The sequence below is a fragment of the Aotus nancymaae genome, unplaced genomic scaffold (assembly GCF_030222135.1).
Source record: "Aotus nancymaae isolate 86718 unplaced genomic scaffold, 86718_ANA_hifiasm-v0.15.2.pri h1tg000051l, whole genome shotgun sequence".
Taxonomy (NCBI): Eukaryota; Metazoa; Chordata; class Mammalia; order Primates; family Aotidae; genus Aotus; species Aotus nancymaae.
This window is the reverse complement of record NW_026988465.1, coordinates 852,259-875,379: the sequence shown is the minus strand read 5'-3', so window position 1 is coordinate 875,379 and position 23,121 is coordinate 852,259. Positions and strand designations below refer to the sequence as shown.

Here is a 23,121-nt window from a genome sequence, read left to right as displayed (position 1 = left end):
ACCCACCCATTTTAAGTGCACAATTCAGTGAGTTTAGTATATTTGCAGAGCTGTACAGCCATCACCACATTCTGAATTTAAAACCTTCCTATCCCCTCAAAGGATGATGGAAACATCACCCCTCAGTCCTGGGCAACCACAAATCTACTTTCTTTTTCTGTGTATTTGTCCTTTCTGGGCATTTTATTTGGATGTAGATGCCTTGTCATAAACATGCCTAGGACAGTTCAAGCCCCTCGGCTACCTTTCGTGGTACTGGGGGCACTAGATCTAGATGTCTCCCCCCTCCCTTTTTTTTTTTTTTTTTTTTTGAGACGGAGTTTCGCTCTTGTTACCCAGTCTGGAGTGCAATGGCGTGATCTCGGCTCATCGCAACCTCTGCCTCCTGGATTCAAGCAATTCTCCTGCCTCAGCCTCCTGAGTAGCTGGGATTACAGGCACGCGCCACCATGCCCAGCTAATTTTTTGTATTTTTAGTAGAGACGGGGTTTCACCATGTTGACCAGGATGGTCTCAATCTCTTGACCTCGTGATCCACCCGCCTCGGCCTCCCAAAGTGCTGGGATTACAGGCGTGAGCCACCGCGCCCGGCTTCTCCCCCTTTTTTATCCTGGCAGATAGCATCCACTCTGCCCCCATTTCTCTGAGTTATCCTTTAGACCAAGCCAATCGTGTTTGATGGAGAGTTTTTGTTGCCGTTTTATTTTTAATCGGTTAATGAAGGAGAGATGGAAAGTCAACAAGGGGCCACAGGAACTGGTGACTTTCCCATTCTTGTAGACCACCCTCTACTGTCCTCCCAGGCACTCCAGCAGCACATCGCCCCCTAGTGGTCACTGATCTGAAACGGGGGCCAGCTCCAGAACCCACGAATTTAGTGTATCTGTGGCCCTTTCCAGGGAAACATTGCAGCCTGGGCTCCCTGCCCCTCAGTCCAGCTGAGGGGCTGCACTGTCAGCTCACTATGAGGTCACGGGGCATTTACAGTTCACACTATCTTAGCTTAGTGTATAATCCCTTAAAAGTTACTTCTTGTCATGTAGCTGAAACTAATTGGCAGATGGCTTGGCCCTCACTCAGATAGGGTGCATGTAGGATCAGGTATCTGACTTAGTTAACAACCCGGAGAGAGGAAACAAAGCCGCTTGGCTTGGTAACCATGTTGACCTTTGATCCAATCCCAAAGGTCAACGATTTCCCAAGACGCTTTATGCTGGGCGTATCAAGGTTCCTGTTTGGAGAGTTATTAATTTTGTCCCTCTTGCCTTGAATTATATCACTATACACTCAGAAATAGACTCAGCAACAGGAATTGGATTGGGCTCGAGTCTGAATTATCTTACCCTGTAGTTGGTTGATCCCTGCTTCCTTATCTCGAGAATTAGGGGTTGGGCTAAATCTCCCTTTCTACCCCTAGCAGTCTAGGATCTAGTGAAGTGGGTGGAGATGGCACAGGACTTTTTGTCCAGTACTCATTCAGCACATATTGGGTGCCTGCTGGACACTGGGTTTCAGCATCTAGCGTCACTGTCTTGTCTCACAACAATTCCTAACCCTTTTTCCCTCTCCATATGCAGGGTCGGCCGGCGGCCTGTGCTGCTGTTTTCCATCATCTTCATTCTGATCTTTGGACTGACTGTGGCACTGTCAGTGAATGTGACAATGTTCAGCACACTCAGGTTCTTTGAAGGATTTTGCCTGGCTGGAATAATTCTCACCCTGTATGCATTACGTAAGTAGGAACCTTCACGACTAGTCTCGCAAGAATTTGGCAAAAGTATTGTTGCCTGGGGGGTCCTGGGAAAGACACTAGGCACACTGCTTGTTTGGGACGGCAGCTTTTTGGAAACAAACACGAAAGGCCTCTAGTGTTGTGAAAGAGGCTTTTCAGGTGATGCTGTGCAATGTTTCACTCAATCCTGATCTCCAGCTTGGGCTCAGAGCACATCAAAGGACATAGGAGGTTGCGTAATTGCTTGGAGAAGTGGCGATCAGACCTTTCCTGATATGGAGAGGCTTTGGCTTTCCTCCAGAATTTTCTGCATTGACATTCTGTGTGCTTCTATCTGGTGCATAATTGGGTATCCATACAGAATCCAAATTTTCCACATTTTCATGTCCCCAGATGTGACCTTAAGTGGTCTGGAACTGAATCCTAAGCATTGGTACTGGAAAAGTAAATGGCAAGATTTGGTAGTATTTATCGTTTTAGGAGGATGAGACATTTCTTTCATTCATCTCTCTTGTTTGTTGGCCATATTAGCTTTGCTGAGTATAGTTACGTTTCACTTATTTGTAGTTGGTGTTTGCTAGAAAACAACCACAGACCCATAAGAAGAAGGAGAGTTTTAGGCAAGAATATGTCATATATTTCCTGGTTTCATAATTTTTAGTCACTTTATGGAAAGATCTGTTGGGAATACTGTAAGATTTACGATATATTTTATTTTTCTCTTTGACAACATGCGTAGGAGTCGGGTATAGATTAAGTAGCAATTTCCACTGTGACAAAATAAGAATAGTTCTAATTCTCTTAAATTTGCATATTAAAGGCTTCTTTTAGATAGCTAAAATTTTTGTTCCACTAGAAATATAATCAATTCAGAACATAGTTTTCTTGTCACAGGAAGGAGCAGACACAGAAAAAGACTACTATTCTTCTAGACCCATAGTCGGCAGTTGTGTCATCAACATTTAACTGAATTGTAGTTTCTTAAAAATCACCTTTTCCAGTTGATTTGCATTTATCTTAGAACCCTTGTCTCTTGGGGGAGTTCTTTAGGAAGACGTGTGTGACAAGATGAGTGGGCCTGGGTGATGGCGTTTGGGGACTTTGTTTCTTTGAATAAATAACATGACTGTTGGGCTTGAACCTCCCCAGGCAAAGTGCCTGTGCCTTTGTCTATGGCCCTGACCCCTGTCAGTCTGTGCAGAGGAACAGGTCTAAGCTCTTTTCTAGAGAAGCCTCCTGTTCCTGCCCTTAGGCATCCCTTGGCCCACATATGCGCAGGTGCGCGCTGGGAGCCTTGTTCCAGGCAGCTGTCCTTGCCAGGCTTCCATTCTCACGGGGGGAAGGCAATCCAGCCCTCCCACGTAGATGGTCATAAAAGGGGACAGCTCTGCACTTGGACAAAATGGAAAAGCTGTGCTTCAGGAGCTCTGCAGAGAGTATAACCTCAGTTTCACCACTCCCAGGCGAGAGAGTGTTCATGGAAAATTGCCTTACCGCAAAGATGGTGTATTGGTTTTATCTTGTATGCCAATGCTAATGACTGGCTGAAGCTGCCAGAGAACTAGAAGAAGACTTCTGAGGACACTTGGGGGCTCAGCAGAAGAGAACACCTTGATCTGTTAGCCATGACTGCCAGGGTCAAGGAAGGAGGGTAGGGAAGGCTACATGTGTAACTAGTATTTGCCATCTGGAGAGACTATTGGTGAATTAAGCCAGACCAGGAGTGAATTGTGCCTGAATGGCATGGTTTCCACCTCACATACCAATAGAATTGTTTTACTGATCTGCATTGTGACATCATGCCATTAACCTCTGGAGCCAATTGCTATATTTACTGTAAGATACTATGTTGAGGATTTTTTTAATTAGATTACACAGTGAGCTCTTTATAGCAGAAAGTTCTCTTCCACTTCAGAACCATACAAAGAATGTACTTACCCTAGGAGATTGCTTTGCTCCAATCTCCTAGGCACAGAATCATATAACCCAGGCATTAAAATAAATTTTTTTCATGTAGGGAATTTTTCAGGCTTTGCAGGTCATGTTGTTTCTGTCACAGCTACTCAGCTCTGCCCTTGTAGCCTGAAAGCAGCCATAAAGAATATGTAAATGAGCAGGTGTGGCTGTGTTCTAATAAAACTTTATTTACAGAAACAGATGGTAGGCCAGATTTGGCCAGTGCGCCATCATTTTTCAACCACTGATGTAAGTATTTGTGTGTGGGCCTGATAACACAAGCTTTAAATTCTGACCTCTCTCCTCGTTTCCTTTTAACTTCCCTACTTTAAATTCTGCTTTGTCACATTTTTCTTTCTCCACAATTTGTGTTCTTTTGTGTGTATGTTGTTAGTATAAGCAGCCTCAGGTATTTTCTGCGGTATAGCAGGACATAAATAAATGGTCATGTTTTCTTAGATTCGGACCACAAATGAAATAAACATCATGACAAATGTCAATGCAATGAAGATGTTCCAAGTACCAACACGTGATTGATTCACTGTTAGACCTAATTAAGTATTTGAAGTTACACAACTAAGCTAAACCAAAGGGATGTGAATGGTGACTCAGAGTTTGTTGAGATAATATTTAAACAATGAAAATTTGGGAGAGCTGGTTGAGAGATGGCAAAAGTGCAAAGCTTTTAGAGAAACATCAAAAGGAAATAAACGGAGAATTTAAAAAGGAAATAAAGGGCAGGTGAGATGGGGGTAGGATACGTTGGGGTGACCCATGTCTCTATACACAGGGCAGTCTTGGGAGAAGGCAGAGCTAGTGACGAGAAGTTAAGAGAGGATCTCCCAATCAATAAAGCAGTCCCTGAGTATCCAGATCAATGTACTTGCTAGTGTTTTATGCTTAAGTAGTATTTATGATTAGGTAATGCTTGGAAATTTGTTTTGCTTGAAGAAGATTATCGATAAGCCAGGTCACAGGGTTGATGTACTTCTTGACTCTTAAGAAAAGTTTAAAATGTTGGGGCATTGATCATTTGGAAGTTATATTTGTAATGGTCTCAACTTCTTCTCCCCCTCCAACCATAAGGTCTTTATCTCACTTAATGCATCTGCTGGAAAGGCCTGTGCTTTCCCAGAACAGAGCTGGATAGCATTCTTTTTTGTCTTGCAGGTACTTGGCAATATAAATAGGGAAAGTAATGATTTTTGCAGTTTTAGTTTCTTGTGTGGCTTGCCATGAAGGTGGACTCTTCATTTTGAGAAATGCTGCTGACTTGTGGAAGTTTTCTGCTTTATTAGCAAGGCTGATGAAGTTTTTTTTTTTTTTCTGCTTTGGATTTTTAAGGTACATTCCAGTTAAATGCGCTTTACATGTTTGTTTCCCTCAAGTCGCCAAAGGGAGACATGGTTGTGTAATTAGTACATAAAATAGAGATTACTGGCATCTTCCCAAGGAGTGTTTGCATGGAAGCAGAGTGCATGTTGGCAAGAGCAAGAGAGAACAAGCCAAGCTCAATGGGTCTCCCAGGCACAGTAGTGACCTCTGAGATCATTGTGAGACACTGAAATAATTTCTAAATAGACTTGGGCTGGATCACACACTCACACACACACACACACAGAGAGAGAGTCGAGAAAAACTGACTTAGCAAGGCAAGGGGCATGGACCAAGAAAAGAAACAATGGATCACATTTTCCTATTTGTTTATGAAAATACAGTCTTATTTTCAGCCTAAAGAAATGGTCACTTCTCAGCATAGGCGGATGTGATTTGTTGTGGTATGAATCCTTTTCCTAACCAGGATCCATAACATCGCAGATGAGGTAATATGACACTGTGAAGGATGTGTCTTTCTTCAAATGGAGGCAAGGAGAGGTGATATTTTTTAAGTTGATTTCATGTTGGATATGTATGTCCTGTGAGAAAGAATTTTTTAAGTAAAAAATACTGTTTAAAAATGTCTGTCCTCACTCGATCTCTGCCCTTTCCCTCTCCACTTCTAACAACCCCCCCCAACTACAGTTTCCCAATTTGAAATAATGAACAATATCTTTTGTTGACAGAGAGACCAAACCTTAGTTACTATGGCCAAATGAAGGGTTTTTTCCCCCCTAACAATGAACAGTTTTCTTGAAAAAGTCTCTCAAAGATGTTCTTCCTCCAATAACCCTCCTTAAACCCAGACAGCCTAAATGATTGGATAAATATTACACAAGATCAAGGAACAACCAGAAATTTCACAGCTGACTCAGTGACTGATGACTTTGCAAAAATAGAAACCAAGTCTTGACTTAACTGGTAATAGACTCAGAGTTTGAGTTTGCTCTGGGTGGGGTGCTGGTCCCTTTTTCACATGACACTAATGGTTTTAGACCCTTACAGAAGTGGTTAAGTAATTTCTAATGTGCTGGTGTTGGGTGGCTTTTTCTTTCTCACTATCCCATATATTTTTACACTTTGATATTTCTCTGAACTAATATTCCTTGCAACATATTTCAGTCAACAGGATCATTAAGCGCCAGCACTATGCTATATATGTAAAAAAAAAAATTGACTGAATCAAATGGCTCCATAGGGTGAGTTGTCAAAGTGTTAAGTGAAGAGAATGGAGATTGCCGATGTCAACTAGAAATGTCTTCAACTATTGTGTGGGCTTCTGGGGAACAAACATTTGCTCTGCATTTGGGTGAAGGGAAAGTTTCACAGGGATATGTGCTCAGTCGTCTCTTTCTCTCCACTCACTTCCCCATCTTCAGATACCTGGGCCTTCCCAGTAGCAGCACGCTCTCAGGGCAAAAAGCCCTTCTCCCGGTGGGACTGACTCTACTCACAAGGCTTTTTCCACCAAGGAAGTGAGTCAGAGTTTACCAAAGGCCTTTGACAAAACCTTTTCTTTAAGCTTCAAAGGAATTTTGGTTTTACTGAGGCTCAGATGGGCACAACTGGGATGTCGGAGCAGATTGAGGTCTCTCCATTGGTCATTTTCTTCACTGGACACACATTACTAACCCTGCGGACAAACTGTGCAAAGCAAAGGAGTAAATTTCTAAGCAAAAAGTAACAGGGCATTTGCTGTGTACCCCACTGTCTTCCCCGCCCCACCTCTGAGCAGTCAGAGCTTCTGGCCTCACTGCCGGGTAAGTAAGAAGAGAAGTGCCTGGTGAGGGAGTTCCAACCCCTGGGAAAGCGAGGATGCTGTGCTGTCCAGTTAGGTAGTAGGTCCACTGGTCATGGGTCCGAGCCTGGAGGGGTGAGCCATCCAGCAGGGAGCCACACATGCCACTGAAGACTGATTTTTCTCAAAGTTGTGCCAGTCCTTCAAACAAAAATTTACTCAGACCTTTCTCTCTCTCTCTACTTACATGTTAGCCAAAACTTGGACTTTTCTTTCTATAGACCTTCCTCTGGAAAAAAAATAGAGATGTCTCTGGGGCATGTAAGGATATATCATGTCACCTGCATATTAAAAATGGAAATATGAGAGCAGAGAAAGAATAAGCGGCCAGTGGCATCACTGAGACCCATCTGCCCAGTCTGTCCAGAAGTCTGTGCAAGAAAACACGTAGATACTGCCTAAATGTACACATAGGCTTTCCAGTGCATATATCTTCTGGTGTTTTGAATTTGGTGAAGGTAGGTCTATGTCCAGATCAGAGGAAAATAGTAGCAAATATTCAGAGACATCTGGGTATTTTAAAATTAGAGTATTTGGATGCTTTTCCACACAGGGGAGGCTGTTCTTAAACTGTGCATCAGAACCTTACGGACTAGGTTTTTTCCAGACTGGAATTGTAGTAGTGTGTCTGTGCTTCATTTGAAACAAAGCTGTTCACTGCTCTAAAGGGGGAAGTGAAAGGATCTGGAAATCAGGACATTTGAGCTGGACTGTGGACTCCACAGTTGACCGACGGTGACCGTGATGGACGGCGAGATCTCTCTGAGCTTCTGTCTCCCTCTCTATAAAGTAAGGGGATGAGATTTTAAACCATGTTTTGTGTAGCTGTGCGACCCCTTCCTGGAATAACGCATAGAGAAAATGAATGGAAAGCAAAACAAATGGAAAACTATGAGCTCCAACGTAAATCCCAGTTTTACAATTCTATGGGTTTTGAATTCTTAGCTTAACCATTAGCCTCCTTCAGTGTTGAAGATTTCTTGGGGGTGGGAGTGGGGGCAGTGAAACCAGGGGTGCTTCCTCTTATCCCCCCAGATGTGCCCGTCTCAAGTCCACACTAGTAACTAGAGTTGTTGGACTTCCATCCTTCCTCTCTGTGTGGCTGCTGCACCAGTGCTGCTCTACAAAGGTGATCTGGGAAGAGGTGCTGTGATAGGGTAGGATTAATGGTTAACAGCCTCCTTTTCCCCAGGGTTCCAGACCCTGCCCTCATGTCAGCAACCTTGCCCTTGCTGGCCCCTGCTGGGAAGTCCTTTCTTGCTTGCTCCATTCGCCTCTCTTACCACATGTTTACTGGCTGGAATCCTGTTACACACCCTGGGATTTTTTTTTCCACACCTGGACAGACAGGATGGGACCTGAAGCTAAAAGCTGAGTTGACCAGAAAAGAGTGTTCAGGAATGTGAGAGAGCAATATTGGACTGACTTTGCTTTGTTTTGTATTTGCTCTTAAAAGCAAATTAAAAGAGGAAATAAATCAGTCACCTTGAAAGCAAGTAAAAAAAAAAAATCATACACACACACACACACACACACACGTGCACACACACAAGGCCTCTTGAAAACATCCGGACGTATCTGGTGAGAAGCAAAATCATTACTGGTTTGCCAAGACTTGCTGTTTGTGAAAAGACAGACTCTTGGCTGAGAGCACAGAGAGAAACATAACTTAAATGGTGCAGAGCCATGAAAGTTTGTTGTCAACAACTGTTTCTCAAATCAGCGCATCCTGCCAGATAGGCTGTGTTACAAAGAGTTTAAATTTTAGTTTCTCGTGACCTGCATGGAAGTACAAGACTGCTTTTCCCTTTGTTCATTTGCTCCATGAACGTGGAGGAGGTGAGGACCTGTCAGGTGCCAGGAGATGGACAGTTGGTTCCTTGATTACATACTAAACCCTCGCCATTGTTGAGTATTGAGGACATAGAGGCAGACACGTGTTCCTGCCCTCTAGCACACTCAGAGTTTAGTGAGTGAAGAGGCAGGGACACACCCTGCTGGGACTGTGGGCACCAGAAGAGACCCCTGAGCTGTGAGTTCTGTGGGGTCAGGGGGAACAGGTGTTTGCTGTTTGCAGTGGGCACTCAGATCCTGGAAGAGCCTAGTGCACTCTAGGTAGTGGGGTGATTGGGGCTTAGCTGGGGCCTAGCGCACTCTGGGTAACATGGGTGATTGGTGTCAGCCAGAGCCTAATGCACTCTGGGTAGTGTGGGTGATTGGGGCTTAGCTGGAACCTAGTGCATTCTGTGTATTGCGGGCCATTGGGGTTGTCTGGGGCCTAGTGCACTCTGGGTAGTGTGAGTGATTGGGATTGTCTTGGGCCTAGTACGCTGTGTGGTGTTGATGATTGGGGTTGACTGGAGTCTAGTGCACTCTGGGTAGTGTGGGTGATTGGGGTTAGTTGGAGTCTAGTGCACTCTGGGTAGTGTGGGTGATTGGTGTCAGCTGGAGCCTAGTACACTCTGGATATTGTGGGTGATTGGGGTTAGCTGGAGTCTAGTGCACACTGGGTAGTGTGGGTGATTGGTGTCAGCTGGAGCCTAGTACACACTGGGTATTGTGGGTAATTGGGGTTAGCTGGAGTCTAGTGCACTCTGGGTAGTGTGGGTGATTGGTGTCAGCTGGAGCCTAGTACACTACACGCTGGGTGGTGTGGGTGACTGCGGTTGGCTGGAATCTAAACCATGAATGACAAAGCCAGGGAAGGAGGATGGAACAACACACACAGTCCTGTCTTCTATGACCTTAGGGCAGTGGCAGGCCACTGAAGGATCTCAATTGAGAAAGAGAAGTCTTTAGATGAATGTTTTGGAGAAATATCTCAGGCTACAGTGTAAGCAGGCCAAGGAGGAAAAGAAGGCCAAGCTAGGAGCTGGAAGGCTGCTGTGGTAGTGTGGGGAAGAAGGAGAGCCCAAATGAGGGCTGTGGTTACGGGGCAGGAGACTCTGAGGAGGTAGATTGCAGCCTCAGTGACTGAAGAGTGGGGACAAGGGTGAAGGAGGGCCAGGGGCCTGGCCTGGAAACCTGGAGAGAGGAGATTTTCTCTGAATGGCGAGACAAGGGACTCAGCCCAAGCATTGTATTCTGATTCCACATCCTATAGGGTTTGAAGCTACTGACTATTCCCTTCCTCCCGTGAGTCTGACGTGGGAAGATGATGACTTCCATTTCAGACGTCGTCAGCTGGTGGAGCCTTAGGGCATCTGAGAGGATGGATTTGCTAGGATCGGGAGCAAGGCCCCTGTGTCCTCAGCATGAAGGTAGTAACTAAAGGCTACCAGAACTGAGCTCACCCAGAGGCTCTGTAGTTGAGCAACAAATGGGTGGAGGTAGAAGGGCCAGTGGAGGGGGATGGGGAGAAACTGGCCGTGTGGTCACTGGAAAGTCAGACCAGGCTGGTTACCAGGGAGCCAAGGAAGGGGCTGAGGGCAGAGTCAAGTGATGCAGGACATTGAAAAATGTCCTTTGGGCATAGCAAAGATTGCCCAGTAGGTCAGAGGCAAGTGTGGCAAGAGCAACTTTAATTCCATGTAGTGATTAATGTAATGTGAATTATTTCAAGCATAGGTTTTAATTCGCGGATGCCCCAGAGAAGCGCTGCCTTGTCCTATGCCAAGTATTTTAGAAACAAAGTTACTCTTCTTTTTGCTATAGTAAAAAGAAGACATTACATACAGTTTACCATTTCAGCCTTTTTTTTTTTTTTTGAGATGGAATCTCACTCTGTTGCCCAGGCTGGAGTGCAGTGGCACAGTCTCGGCTCACTGCAACCTCCATCTTCCAGGTTCAAGCGATACCCCTGCCTCAGCCTTCCAAGTGACTGGGACTACAGGTGCCACCACACCCAGCTAATTTTCGTATTTTTAATAGAAATGGGTTTTGGCCATGTTGGCCAGGCTGGTCTCAAAATCCTGACCTCAAAGTGCTAGGATTACAGGCACAAGCCACCGCACCTGGCCCATTTCATCCATTTTTAATTGTGCACAATTTAGTGATATATTTTCATTGTTGTGCAAGAAATTGATATTTTTAGAGTGGTAGATGTTCATTATTATTGAGTAGAAAAAACCTGAAGTGGAAGGCAAGTCGGTAATGGCTATTTTTGCTTAAAGTCACCTGAAACATGATATTCCCATGACTTAATAACTAGATATTCAGATATATTTAATACAATTGAGTTGAGTTAGAGATGCAGTTTTGTTCTGATGTTTCAATTTCAACATCCATACTGAAAGGCAGTGTGTGAAGATGTGCCATATCCCCACTCTCTTTCTCAACACACACCCAAGTGCACACACATATGTGTGATCACATGGAAGCACTTGAGAAGATGCTTGGGTGGAATCCAAACTTGGATTGGAACCCAAGCCCCCCACTTGCCAGCTGTGACCTTGAACACAGTAGCTGACTGCTCAAAGTCAGTTTCCTCACCTAGGAAAGATTGGGCAGGTGGCTGATAGGATGAACGTGATTGTCATCTGTAAAACCACGAAGTTCCGGGGAAATGTTGGTGGGCATTTGCCTGTTTGTGACGTGATGGCCACCATCCCACTGCTAGCAGCAGTGCTGCACTGAGATCATCAGTCCTTTCCTCTTCCACAAGGCCCACTCATATGAGGGATTCTCTGGGCTCAAAGCAAGTTTGGGAACTTTGGACTGTGGCTGTCTAGTAGCTTAGGGTTGAATTGCAGAATAATCATTAGGTGGGGGCAAGAATCTGCTTCATAATTGTTTTTCCAGTGGCCAGCTTAATAAGTTACCTCTCTTATAGCATCCATTCAGAGCTTTTAAAATGCATTTCCAGGTGCAGTGGCTCATCCTGTAATCCCAGCACTTTGGGAGGCTGAGGCGGGTGGGTTACTTGAGGTCAGGAGTTTGAGACCAGCCTGACCAACATGGTGAAAACCCGTCTCTACTAAACACAAAAAATTAGCCAGGTGTGGTGATGCATACCTGTAATCCCAGCTACTTGGGAGGCTGAGGCAGGAGAATTGCTTGAACCTGGGAAGTGGAGGTAGCAGTGAGCCGAAATTGTGCCATTGCACTCCAGCCTGGGCAACAAGAGTGAAACTCTGTCTCAAAAATAAATAAATAAATAAATGCAATCATACATTGCATTTTAGAAATCTTAACCACTTCAGGGGTAGGAGAGGACAATAAACTCGAGAAAAAATCCTCCAGGGCAGATCATTTCTCGGGCTCTTCTATCCGACTACCTGAGTATCCATCACTCACAGAATGTTTCATTAATTGGTAAGAAAAAGTTACTGAAGAAATAGAATAGTGGTAGTCATTTTCAAGATTTATCTTATCTATATGCAACCTCTCCCTTTCCCTCCCTGGTATTAGTCCCTAAAAACGCCTGTAAACATTTTGTTCATATTGTTAAATATTAACTCATGACACTGCTCATTACCCATGACACAGCTGTAGGCTTGGCCCTGTTGTTTGCCATGTTCTACCATAAGGTTTCACTGTCTGCCCTCTGGAGGGGTGGACGGCCATCCCTGTCTGCGATGTGGCTGGTGTGAGAATGTGTGCTCCCAGGATGGATGTGAATGGCTTCTTGAAGAAGGGCATGACTTTGAATAACACAGCGTTTATTTTTTATTGTATTTTCAAATGACTCTTCCGGGGGAAACGCAGTTCAGGAGCCACATTCCAATTGCTGGTCCAAAATCCATGTAAGACCTAGCAAATACTTGGGGCGAAACGACCGGCAATGCCTTGTTTTGCACATTTTATGATGGGAGCTCGTGTTCCCTCTGAAGAGGCATTCTCTCTGCATGGTGAACAACCTCCCAAGTCTGGCAGCCAGGCCTGTAGGAACCACGTGCCCTGAGACTGGGGGGTGGGGGCGGCAGGTGTCATGTCAGGTTACTTCCTGGGTTGCAACAGCCTGTCCAGCTCAACTCCATGGCGGGAAGATGGGTCCTCTCTTCATGATGTTTACAGCTCCCACTGGCCCAGACTCTGGAAGCAGGGCCTTGCTGGTGATTCTCTAAATGGTGAAGTCAGACTCAGGGGCCTTCTGAGTGTTTTTAGTTTTTTTGGTTTTATTGTTCTATTTTATTTTTAGGAGTCAGTGTCATGCTGTGTTGCCCAGGCTGGAGTACAGTGGTGCGGTCATAGCCAACTGTAATCTCAGCCTCCGGGGCTCAAAGGATCTTCCCGCGCAGCCTCCTGAGTATCAGAGACCACAGGCAGGCACCACTACGCCTGATTACTTTTTAAATTTCTTGTAGAGATGAGGTCTCATGAGGTTGCTCAGGCTGGTCTTGAACTTCTGGCTCAAGCAGTTCTCCCGCCCTGGCCTCCCAAAGTGCTGGGATTACAGGTTTGAGCCACCGAATCTAGTCCTGGATGTTTCCAAAGCTAAGACCTCTACCCCAGTAGAAACCAACATCAAGGAGCCTGAGGAGGCAGGGAAGGTTGCAGCTGGGGTGAGATGCTCTTGGGAGAAGCTGCAGGGCCTCCTCTTTGGGGCAGTGTTCCCAGATGACAGAGTGGGACAGCTCAGAAGGCCTCTGCACCTCCTGCACAGAGCACAGAGACCAGAAAATTATGGGTCTCTGATTAAGGGCTGTTATTTTCTTTTTGTTTTTCCTTCCACAGGGCTTTTGATGATTCTTGTGTAAAAAAAAAAAAAATGCTTTGTATCCACCCAGAGAGTTGGCTCTGGCTGCCCTCTTCGCTGGCTGAAAGGTGCCTGTGTCCTTTCTAACCTCTGCCTTTTGAAAGCCTGTCTTGCTTGTTATTTGCTTTGTGTCAGTTCTGGGAAAAGGCTCAGAACTCCCTCCAAACCAAAGTCAGATTTTCAGGGTTGGGGGCAGGGTTCAGAATTAAGGGCTGTTTAGTTCTAGCTCATTTATTTCCCCATCCATGTCAGTTTTAAATAGTAAAGAAATTTTGCTAAGTTCCCATGGGACTTAGAGTTTTTCACTATTTCTTCCCTGACATCAGTTTAATTTATCAAACTGGCATTGCTTTCTAAGTGTGCAAGGCTACCGGAGTACACAAGGACTCTGAGATGGAGCAGAATGTGAAGGAAAATATGATTTCTCCTCTTTGGTAAATAGTATTGGCTCCTTTGTGTCAGGGTGGGGGCATGTGACTACCCCCACGTCTCGGGAAGTGCTTGCTGGGAGGCCCCAGGGCCCCCCATTCTTGGTCATTTGCTCCCCGTTGGGCTGGCCTCAGAGCTTGGAGCTTGTATGATTATGTCTTGTATCTCATTATGCATTCCCTTACTTCTTTTTAGAAAGAACAATATACAGCCCTGGAGTGTAAGAGTTAGACATCTAGCAGCTGCAATGAATCTTGGCTGGAGACTTCCCTTTTGGCACACCCCAGCATGTGTGCATGTATACAGCATGGTGCTGTACGGCTGAGCACTGTTTTGATATTAAGGAGGAAAAAGCGATTGAGGCTATCATGATGATAGTACCTTGATAACAATGATAATAAAGTCTTTATTAAGCATTTTCTAAGTTCAGAAACTTGCTGAGTTTTACATATATACACAAATATTTAGAGATGTAAATTTCACAGTAACCACGTAAAGTAGCTCCCATAAATAGCCCTTTTTACGGTTAAGGAAACAGACCTCTAATCTCCGGACCTTGTCTAATTTGCTGAAGATGCCTTTAAGCCAGAGCTAACTTACTGAGCTTGTACACTGCCCCTTCTCTGAGTCTTACCTGAGCCCCTCTCGCCAGGAAGCCTGGCTAGTCAGGATGTGACTCTCCATGGGAGACATGGAATTGTCATGTGAGGACTGTGCAAAGGTGAACTTTTTCACTGCTGAGTGCTATGGAACTATTTAATCCACCCAGTAATTCTGTGATCTGAGCACTCATTTCACAAATGGAAACCTGAGGCTTAGGGAAGGTAACTTGCCTAAGGCCACATACTAATGAAACGGGAAAAGTTCCCTTGTCCCCCTCGCAGGGCGTGGGGTGAGGGAGTGGCTCACTTGTCCAGTGCCCTGCTGCTCAAACCTCTAGGGGAGCACAAAGCAGGCAGGCTGTGGAGCTCCGACCCCACGGCAATGTCTAGGGGTGGATGTTTACAGCTCCTGAAGCCCCAGTGGGTGGGTGTTACAGAGTGTTCTTTCAGTTTTCCCATCTGTAGGCACTTGTTTAGCTTTAGACCCCTGATTTATTGCAAGGACAGAGGGCTTTCTGTATCCTGGGGTTCTTGCCTTGGTGTACTGAAAGAATCAGATCACACCTGGGCTTGGAGAATGAGTGCAAGGCTTTATTGAGTGGAAGTAGCTTTCAGCAAATGGGGGAGCTAGAAGGGAGATGGATTTCCCCTGTAGTCGGGCTCCTCGGCGGCCTGGGCTCTCCTCCGACTGCCCCGCCGAATTCCATGTCGCTCTGCGGTTCGGTGGCCTGCCGGCCTGCTGGTGCCTGCCAGTGCATTCCTCTCAACGTCCAGCCGCCTGTGTGTTCCGTCCCTCTGCTGATGTGCTCCTCTGCTCCTCTCAATGTCCAGCTGCCTGTGTGTCTGCCTGCTAGGGTCTCGGGTTGTTTTGTTTTGTTTTGTTTTTAGATGGAGTCTTGCTCTGTGGCCAGGTTGGAGTGCAGCCGGGCGTGATCTCAGTTCACTGCAACCTCCATCTCCCGGGTTCAAGCGAATCTCCTACCTCAGCCTTCAGAGTAGCTGGGATTACAGGCACGCGCCACCACGCCAAGCTAATTTTTATATTTTTAGTAGAGACAGGGTTACTCCATGTTGGCCAAGATGGTGTTGATCTCTTGACCTCGTGATCCACCTGCCTCGGCCTCCCAAAGTGCTGGGATTGCAGGCGTGAGCCACCAGAAGGGCCTCTCGGGGCTTTCTATAGACACAGGATTGGGTGGGGGCATGGCAGGCCAGGGTGATCTTGGGAAATGCAGCATTTGGGCAAATGCCTGTCCTCAGGTAGGTCCGTGGGGGTGGAGCCCTAGCCAGAGACCATGACCTCCTCTACCCAGTACTTCCCTTCCCACCTTCTGTATCATTTAAAGGGACCACACTCTTCCCTTCCCAGCACTTCCTTCCACATCACTAAGAGGTGGAGGAAACAGAGCTGCCACAGTTCCAAGTCTGCCTGGCTCCAGTGCCCTGTTTATACTGCTATGTTCCCAACAGCCCCTTCCTTCTTTGACTTGAAACATGTTGTTATAGTATTATTTTAAAGTGTACAATCATCTTATAAGGAATTTGCATTAGTTCTTGTAACTTCCAAACAACTATACAATCAAAATATGAACAGCAGACAGTTTCAAAACCTGTATAACATAATTTAAATCCAGGAGTTCCGTGCGATGGAAACAGAATTATCCATTCATGCATGTTGGGTTGAATAGCAGAAAGATGTAGCTTCAGATTAATATTTAATCTATTTTGGCATTTTGAATTGAGTAATTCCAGTGTACATGTTGCCTTTTTACATAATTTTGCCATCTGAGGTGGCAATGATTTTCTGGCTTCGCTGACGTAGAATACTCAAGCTTTATGTATCTCACCCCTGGCCTGCTCTGTGAGCAAGCCTCAGTCATTTGCTGTGATGAGGTGTCACTTGATGGCTGCGCTACTGTATCTGTGTCCTCTGAAGATAAAGTCAGATTTGTGGCATTGCTTTAGAGTAATAATTAAATATGCATTTAGTCCATTTATGGCCGTCATTGAGACTGGAAGCATTCATTATTGCCTGTTTCCTGTTACTCTTCTTGCTAATGAAGTCGATCTTTACAGAGACAGATGGGCATAGTCCTCGTGGTCCTCTGCCTGATGCTCAGGCTCAGTGGGGTTAGCCGCACACATGTGAGATCTTGATTCTCCGACTACTTTATTCATACCTGTTAGACCTGCATTTGTGCAGCCAATCATGATGACATGCGACCTTTGGTGAGTGTAAATCCAGATGAAAATGTGGGCTCCAAAATCTTACTATAGGTCCACACTGGGCTACAGGCAGCCCACCAGTTGATCGAGAATATCGTTGTGTTAATATGAGACTAAGATTTTCACTGACATGAGAGCATAATATTTTAAAACTCTTATAGACTGCCGAGAACACACGAGATGGCTACAATCGTCCCACCCCCTTCCAGAGCCAGTGTCCTGGAGCCCAGCCCCACCTTGGTGACCCACCCTCCCTGCCTCATACCTGCCCGCCTTGGTGCCTGCTTTTCATCACTGGTTTGTTGGCGTGGCTTAGACCTGACCCCTGCGCGTGACTTCATGGTCCAGTTGCCTCTGTGACTCTCTGGCTGCTTTCTCCAGCGTCTGAGGATGAAGTACCTTCCCCGAGTCTTAGCTTAGCCCCAGGGAGCCTGGCCAGACAGATGTGACTCTCCACAGGGGACATGAGATTGTCCTGTGGGGGGTGTGCAAAGGTAGACCAGAGAGGGGCAGGCCACAGAGGGACTTGGAGACCTTAAGGGGTCTGGTCTTTACCCTGTGGGCTGTGAGGAGCCACTGCCAGCTTTTTGAGGGACAAAGTGATATGCTTTGCTTTGTGTTTGGGGGAAATCACTCTGGGGTCACATCCTTCTGATTTTGGGGGCTGCCATGAAACAGTCATAGTTTGTGTAGTTTAGCAAATTCAACCTGATAATTTTCTCTTTGATGCAGTAGGCATTCCTGGAAAAAGTTAAATGGAGAACTAATCCTTCAAATCTGTATTTCCCATAAATGAAATTTACCAAAATCGTTCCTCTTGTTGACAGTTTTGCCACTGAAAAGATGGTCTTTGGAATCATCGTTCAGTTTTCTTGTGTTTCACTTGGGCTTCCTGAGTCCTGGGAGTCTAGAGCCCTCCAGCCACATACAGGAATTATTGTGAGAACTTTTATGTGTGCCTGGAGTTGTTGGGGGAGTGTCTGGTTACTCTGTGCTACACGGATCTTGTTCTTTGAAAGGATTTAATTGAATTACAGAATCCACCACCCAGAGAGTGCAAGCTACAGTCCTGGGCTATTACAGTGCCTGGCCCCTCTTTTCCTTTGTAATTGTTACCCTAAAACACAGTGGTGTTCTCTGACCCATTCTGGGTTGGACTTTATTTTCCATTTCTTTAGCGGGGTCACTCTCGGATCTTATTTCATGTTCTCTGCAGGGGTCATTGCTCTTCTGCTGTTTTTGCAAGCTCTCCTTTTTGGCATTTTTCCTTCTCACCTTGTGACAGTGGAATCGAATGTTTGCACAGTTGGCTTTTCTGATCTTGATGCCTGTGTGGAGTGCGAGGAGAGGAGGGCAGGGCACAGGGAGAAGCCACACCGTCTCCAGGGCCTGAGAAGCCGTTGCCTCGTTCCTACCCTCTTTTCAGAGGGATGAGGAGGTAACTCCGAATGAAGGAATGATTGAAAATCTGAGAATAATTACCTCCTGAGAAACTATGCAGACCTCTGCCCTCTTCAAATGCTGAAAGTTGTTATAAACAGTTTGTAAACATGAACCTGAAGATTTGGGCAAAGGCATGGGAGCAATGGTTGTCACATGTCTAAGTTATAAAAGGAAAATCAAGTGGGAAACATGCTGTTCTTCTGCCATTGTCCCGCTCACATCATCCTACCAGGCTAGGCAAACCAAGCATAATAGTCAGTTTCAAAGAGGAACCTAGAGGAGGGTTTAGGTCAGAGCTGCCCAAGAGAGCTTGCAGCATCAACGGAAATGTTATCTCCCTGTGCTGCCCGATGGTCTAGCACTGGGCACGTGCACTATTGAGTGCTTGAGGTGTGCCGTGAGTGACTAAGGGACTGAATTTGTCCTTTGTTTTTTTTTTTTTTTTAAGACAGAGTCTTGTTCTGTCACCCAGGCTGGAGTACAATGACGCGATCTTAGCGCACTTCAACATCCACTTCCCCAGTTCAAGCAATTCTCCTGCCTCAGCCTCCCGACTAGCTGAGATTACAGGTGCCTACCACCATACCCAGCTAATTAGAGATGGGGTTTCACCATGTTGGTCAGGCTAGTCTTGAACTCCTGACCTCAGTTGATCCACCCGCTTTGGCCTCCCAAAGTGCTGGGATTACAGGCATGAGCCACTGCCCCCAGAATCAGAAGGGTGTGACCCCCCCCAGAGTGATCTCCCCCAAACACAAAGCAAAGCATGTCACTTTGCCCCTCAAAAAGCTGGCAGTGGCTGCCCACAGCCCACAGGATAAAGACAAGACCCCTTAAGGTCTCCAAGTCCCTCTGTGGCCTGCCCCTCTCTAGTCTACACCCCGCACAGGACAATCCCATGTGCCTTGTGGAGGGTCACATCTTGTCTGTCCAGGCTCCCTGGTAACAGGGGCTAAGCTAAGACTCGGGGAAGGTACTTCATCCTCAGACACTGGAGAAAGCAGCCAGAGAATCACAGAAGCAACTGGACCATGGAGTCACGGGCAGGGGCCAGGTCTAAGCCATGCCGTCAACCCAGTGATGAAAAGCAGGCACCAAGGCAGGCAGTTATGAGGCAGGGAGGGCGATTCAGGCTGTGTGAATATCACCCTGGTTGTAAGTGAAGAATGAGCTGTAGAGGTCTGAGCAGGAAGCAGGAAAATCAGTTAGAAAGCCATTGCACTTAGTTTTCCAGACACGAAACGAAAAGGCTTTACCTCAGGGGGTGACAGTGGAGATAGAGAGAAATTGAGGGACTTATAATGAATGTAACTTGGAGGAAGAGCTGAGAGGATTTGCTGTTCAAGGGAGAGAGAAAGAAGAAAGGGTGATACCTCATGATCCAGATAGATTTGGCTTGGATGCCAGAACAGTTGGTTGGATTCAAAACCAATTGCTCAACCACATTCTACAGGTATTGATTAATGAATTGATATCAATCAGAATAAATTCTCCCTGAGTTGGTGAGGACATTTATGTGCAAATCACATTTTAATGAGCCCAAAGGGGAATGGTCAATAATGAATGATAACCTAGAGTCACTCTCTTCCTCTTCCTTACCATTACTGGTTGATTCCATCATGAGTCATTGCTGTTATTTTCACTGTAGCTCCCTGAGAGAAGGGCGGGACTGATCTTGTATCCTCTCATTAGGGGCATTTTGGTAAGTTTGAGACATTTTTCATCACTGTAATGAGTGAGGGTATGATTTATCTTCATTCGATTCCGGCAGTTGACCAAATTTACTGAAAGAGAGGCGCCAACATCAACAGTAAGTGTCCTGGTTCCCTCAGATCTCTGGGTGGGGCTTCGAGGCAGAACTCCAGCTTCCGCATTGGAAGCCAGTGGTTTGGCAGATAGACAGCATATTATTTAGGCCTGTAGGACCTGAAACTGATGTTTAGAATATAAAGAAAGGAGAGTTTAGTACACTCCATGGCCCCACTCAAGGTCCTCTGATACATACCAGGCTCAGAAATGCTGAGTGGCAGCCAGCTTTTGGTGCATGAAACTGACTGAGAGTGAAACAGAACCAAAGTGGCCCCAGCATGTACATCTCTGCGTTAGGTTATTCTTCGATAATATTTAAATCTGCAAGTGAGCCCTAAGTGTACCCCAGAACTCCAGGCCCCTGGGAGCACTAGGGTTCACTCCAGCTATGTGGATTTCTTCTCATGAGAGATCCTGAGGACTGAGGTCATGGTACATGTGAACAGAATTCTTAGCCTTCTCATGTTAGGTTGGCACTCAGACTTAATTGGACTTTGAGGAGGAAGGAGAGAGAGAGTAGGGCAGAGAAAAGAAATGCAGGATCTACATAGATCTCTCTGCATTCTGACAGAGGGGCATCTTTTAAAATCTGATGGAGTAGTATTCTGTGATTAAGGCCGATTGCCTGAGATGGCTGAGTATTTGTAAAATTTCCAGGCAGTCCTGCTTTCTTTCTTCAGTACCTTTTCCTCCTCGGGGTCATTGGATGTGAAGTGTAACTTGGGCCCAGAGGTTATAGAGAGAGCCTCATTCCTCTTCCCGACTGTGGCTCGCCACTGGTTGCTCTTCCGGACGAGCCCACAGACGGATGGTGGCAGCTGGCCCGGCGATGCCGTGCCAGGAGAACTTTTCATCCCAAACCAGGCCTTTCTTTGAAATGCAAAGTGATGATGTCACTTTTGTATTTGAGCCCATCCTTTGACTGACTGAGTGTTGTTTTTGGAGGATGGGGACATCAGCTTTGCGAAGTTAGTCAGAAGGCAACAACGCGAGCAAATCTTTGAAACTCGTTCCAGGAAGGCTGTTCTCCACTAACAGGTGTGGTGTTGCACAGTGGGTTTCAAGCAGCTGGCAGCAGGCTGAAACGCACATACCAGCTCTCTTTCCCCTCATACCTGCTTTGCGGGGGTGATTCTGACCCTTCGGTATGTCAGGAAGGATAACTTCACCCCTGTACTTTGTCCTGCACAGGCCCTAGGCCATCTCCATGAGTGACTCCACCACCCTGAGGAGTTGAGATCTTCATGGACTGGGAGGAGGGTGACTGTGGTGAGCCTGCAAAGGTGGTGAGGCAGGGCAGTAAGAGAGCAGGAGACAGAAGGGATGCCAGGGCTCTCTGTGGACACGTCGACCCTGTTCCTCGCCCCACCTCCCTGCTCAGAGAGGCCTTCCCTGGCTGCTTACTCAGCGCTCACCAGCTTGTTTCTCTGCTCGCAGTCTCCTACTCTAATTCTCTGCACAGACTTAAATTTCAGTTGTGGTAGAAAACACATCCTATAACATTTACCATCTTAACCATTTTTAAGTGTACATTTCAATAATGTTAAGTGTATTCACATTGTGCCTCCGTCACGCCACCCAGCCCCAGAACCTTTTTTAAATTTTTATTTATGAGATGGAGTCTCGCTCTGTCGCCCAGGCTGGAGTGCAGTGCCACAGTCTTGGCTCACTGCAACCTCCACCTCCCAGGTTGAAACGATTCTCCTGCTTCAGCCTCCTAAGAAGCTGGGATTACAGGCACGCACCACCATGCCCAGCTAATTTTTATATTTTTCATAGACATGGGGTTTTGCTGTGTTGGCCAGGCTGGTCTCAAACTCCTGACCTCAGGTGTTCTGCCTGCCTCGGCCTCCCAAAGTGCTGGGATTACAGGCATGAAGTACTGCACCCAGCCGCCCCAGAACTTTTTCATTTGCAGAACTGAAACTCTGGTCTCCATAAAATACTAACTCCCCACCCCGCCTCCCCACAGCCCCTGGGAACCCCCACTCTGCTTTCTGTTCTATGAATTTGACAATGCTAGGTACCTCATAAGTGGCATCAGATGGCATTTGTCCTGCAGTTAGCATCGTGTCTTCAAGGTTCGTCACACTGCAGCACGTGACAAGATTTCCTCCCTTTTTAAGTCTGCAATATGTTCCATTGTGTCCATGTATCCATATGGATGGACCACATGTTGCTTATCCGTTCATCTGTTGATGGACGCTTGAGTTGCTTCCATGATTTCTATGTTTTGAATAATGCTGTTGTGAACTTGGTCGTACAAATCTCTCTGAGTCCCTGCTCTCACTCGTTTGGGTACGTACCCAGAAGTGGAATGGCTGGGTTATATGGTAATTGTAGTTTTATATTTTCAACGAACTGTCCCAGTTTTCTACAGTGGCGGGCTGCTCCATCTTACATTCCCACCAACAGGCCACAAGGGTTTCAGATTCTGCACAACCTCACCAAGACTTGTCATTTTCTGTTTTGTTTTTGTTTGATGGCAGCCGTTGTGATCTGCATACACTTCCACTCTGATGTTTTTGTTTATTGCATTTTGTTTCTGTTTGTTGTGTGCTGGTCACTGCATTTCTGCCCTCCCCGCTGAGGAAGTATGTGAGCTCTGTGACACCAGCACTTTCACCTGACCTACTGATTCTCACATTCCAAAGCACTGGATACATTTGTTGGATGAGTCGCCTTTGCCTTCGTTCTTCGTTGAATGAATCCCCTTCTGTGTTTTTGTGGCAGGCTTGCCCTCTCCCTACGTCTAGGCCAGCGAGCCATTTGGATTTTACAACGTCAAGGGCTGTACCGGTGATTTGGGTGCTTGGTTGTAGACTGCATCCGGTTTTGTTCTGATTTTAGGATAACTGGTAGGAAAAATTGCATTTGCCAGAGGTGTCTTGTTGGATCTCTCAGGCAGCAAGAATTCCACGCAAAGGACATGCTGTGGCACAGACTGTCGTGGACTGCCAGAACACCTCCCCTCGCCCCGCTCCGTGGGCTCCCTTCTCCTTCCTGCCACCCCACCCTCAGAGAATTTTACTAGAGAAGCCCATGACTCTTGGGTTTTGTTAACTTTTTGAGTGAACTATAAATGTACTTATTTTTTCATCATATTTTAAAA

General features: G+C 46.1%; 1 protein-coding gene across 3 annotated transcripts in view; it reads left to right on the top strand.

Moving 5' to 3' along the window:
- The window catches only part of SLC22A23 (solute carrier family 22 member 23), a 188,595-nt gene that overhangs the window by 46,218 nt on the left and 119,256 nt on the right, over nt 1-23,121 (top strand). For 2 of the 3 annotated variants that reach the window (XM_012440281.3, XM_064362940.1), the window contains exon 3: nt 1,578-1,732. The exons of the other annotated variant lie outside the window; for it this stretch is intronic. In XM_012440281.3, the coding sequence (XP_012295704.3) occupies nt 1,578-1,732 (155 nt within the window). The remainder of the gene's footprint in view (nt 1-1,577; nt 1,733-23,121) is intronic. 3 annotated transcript variants of the gene reach the window in all.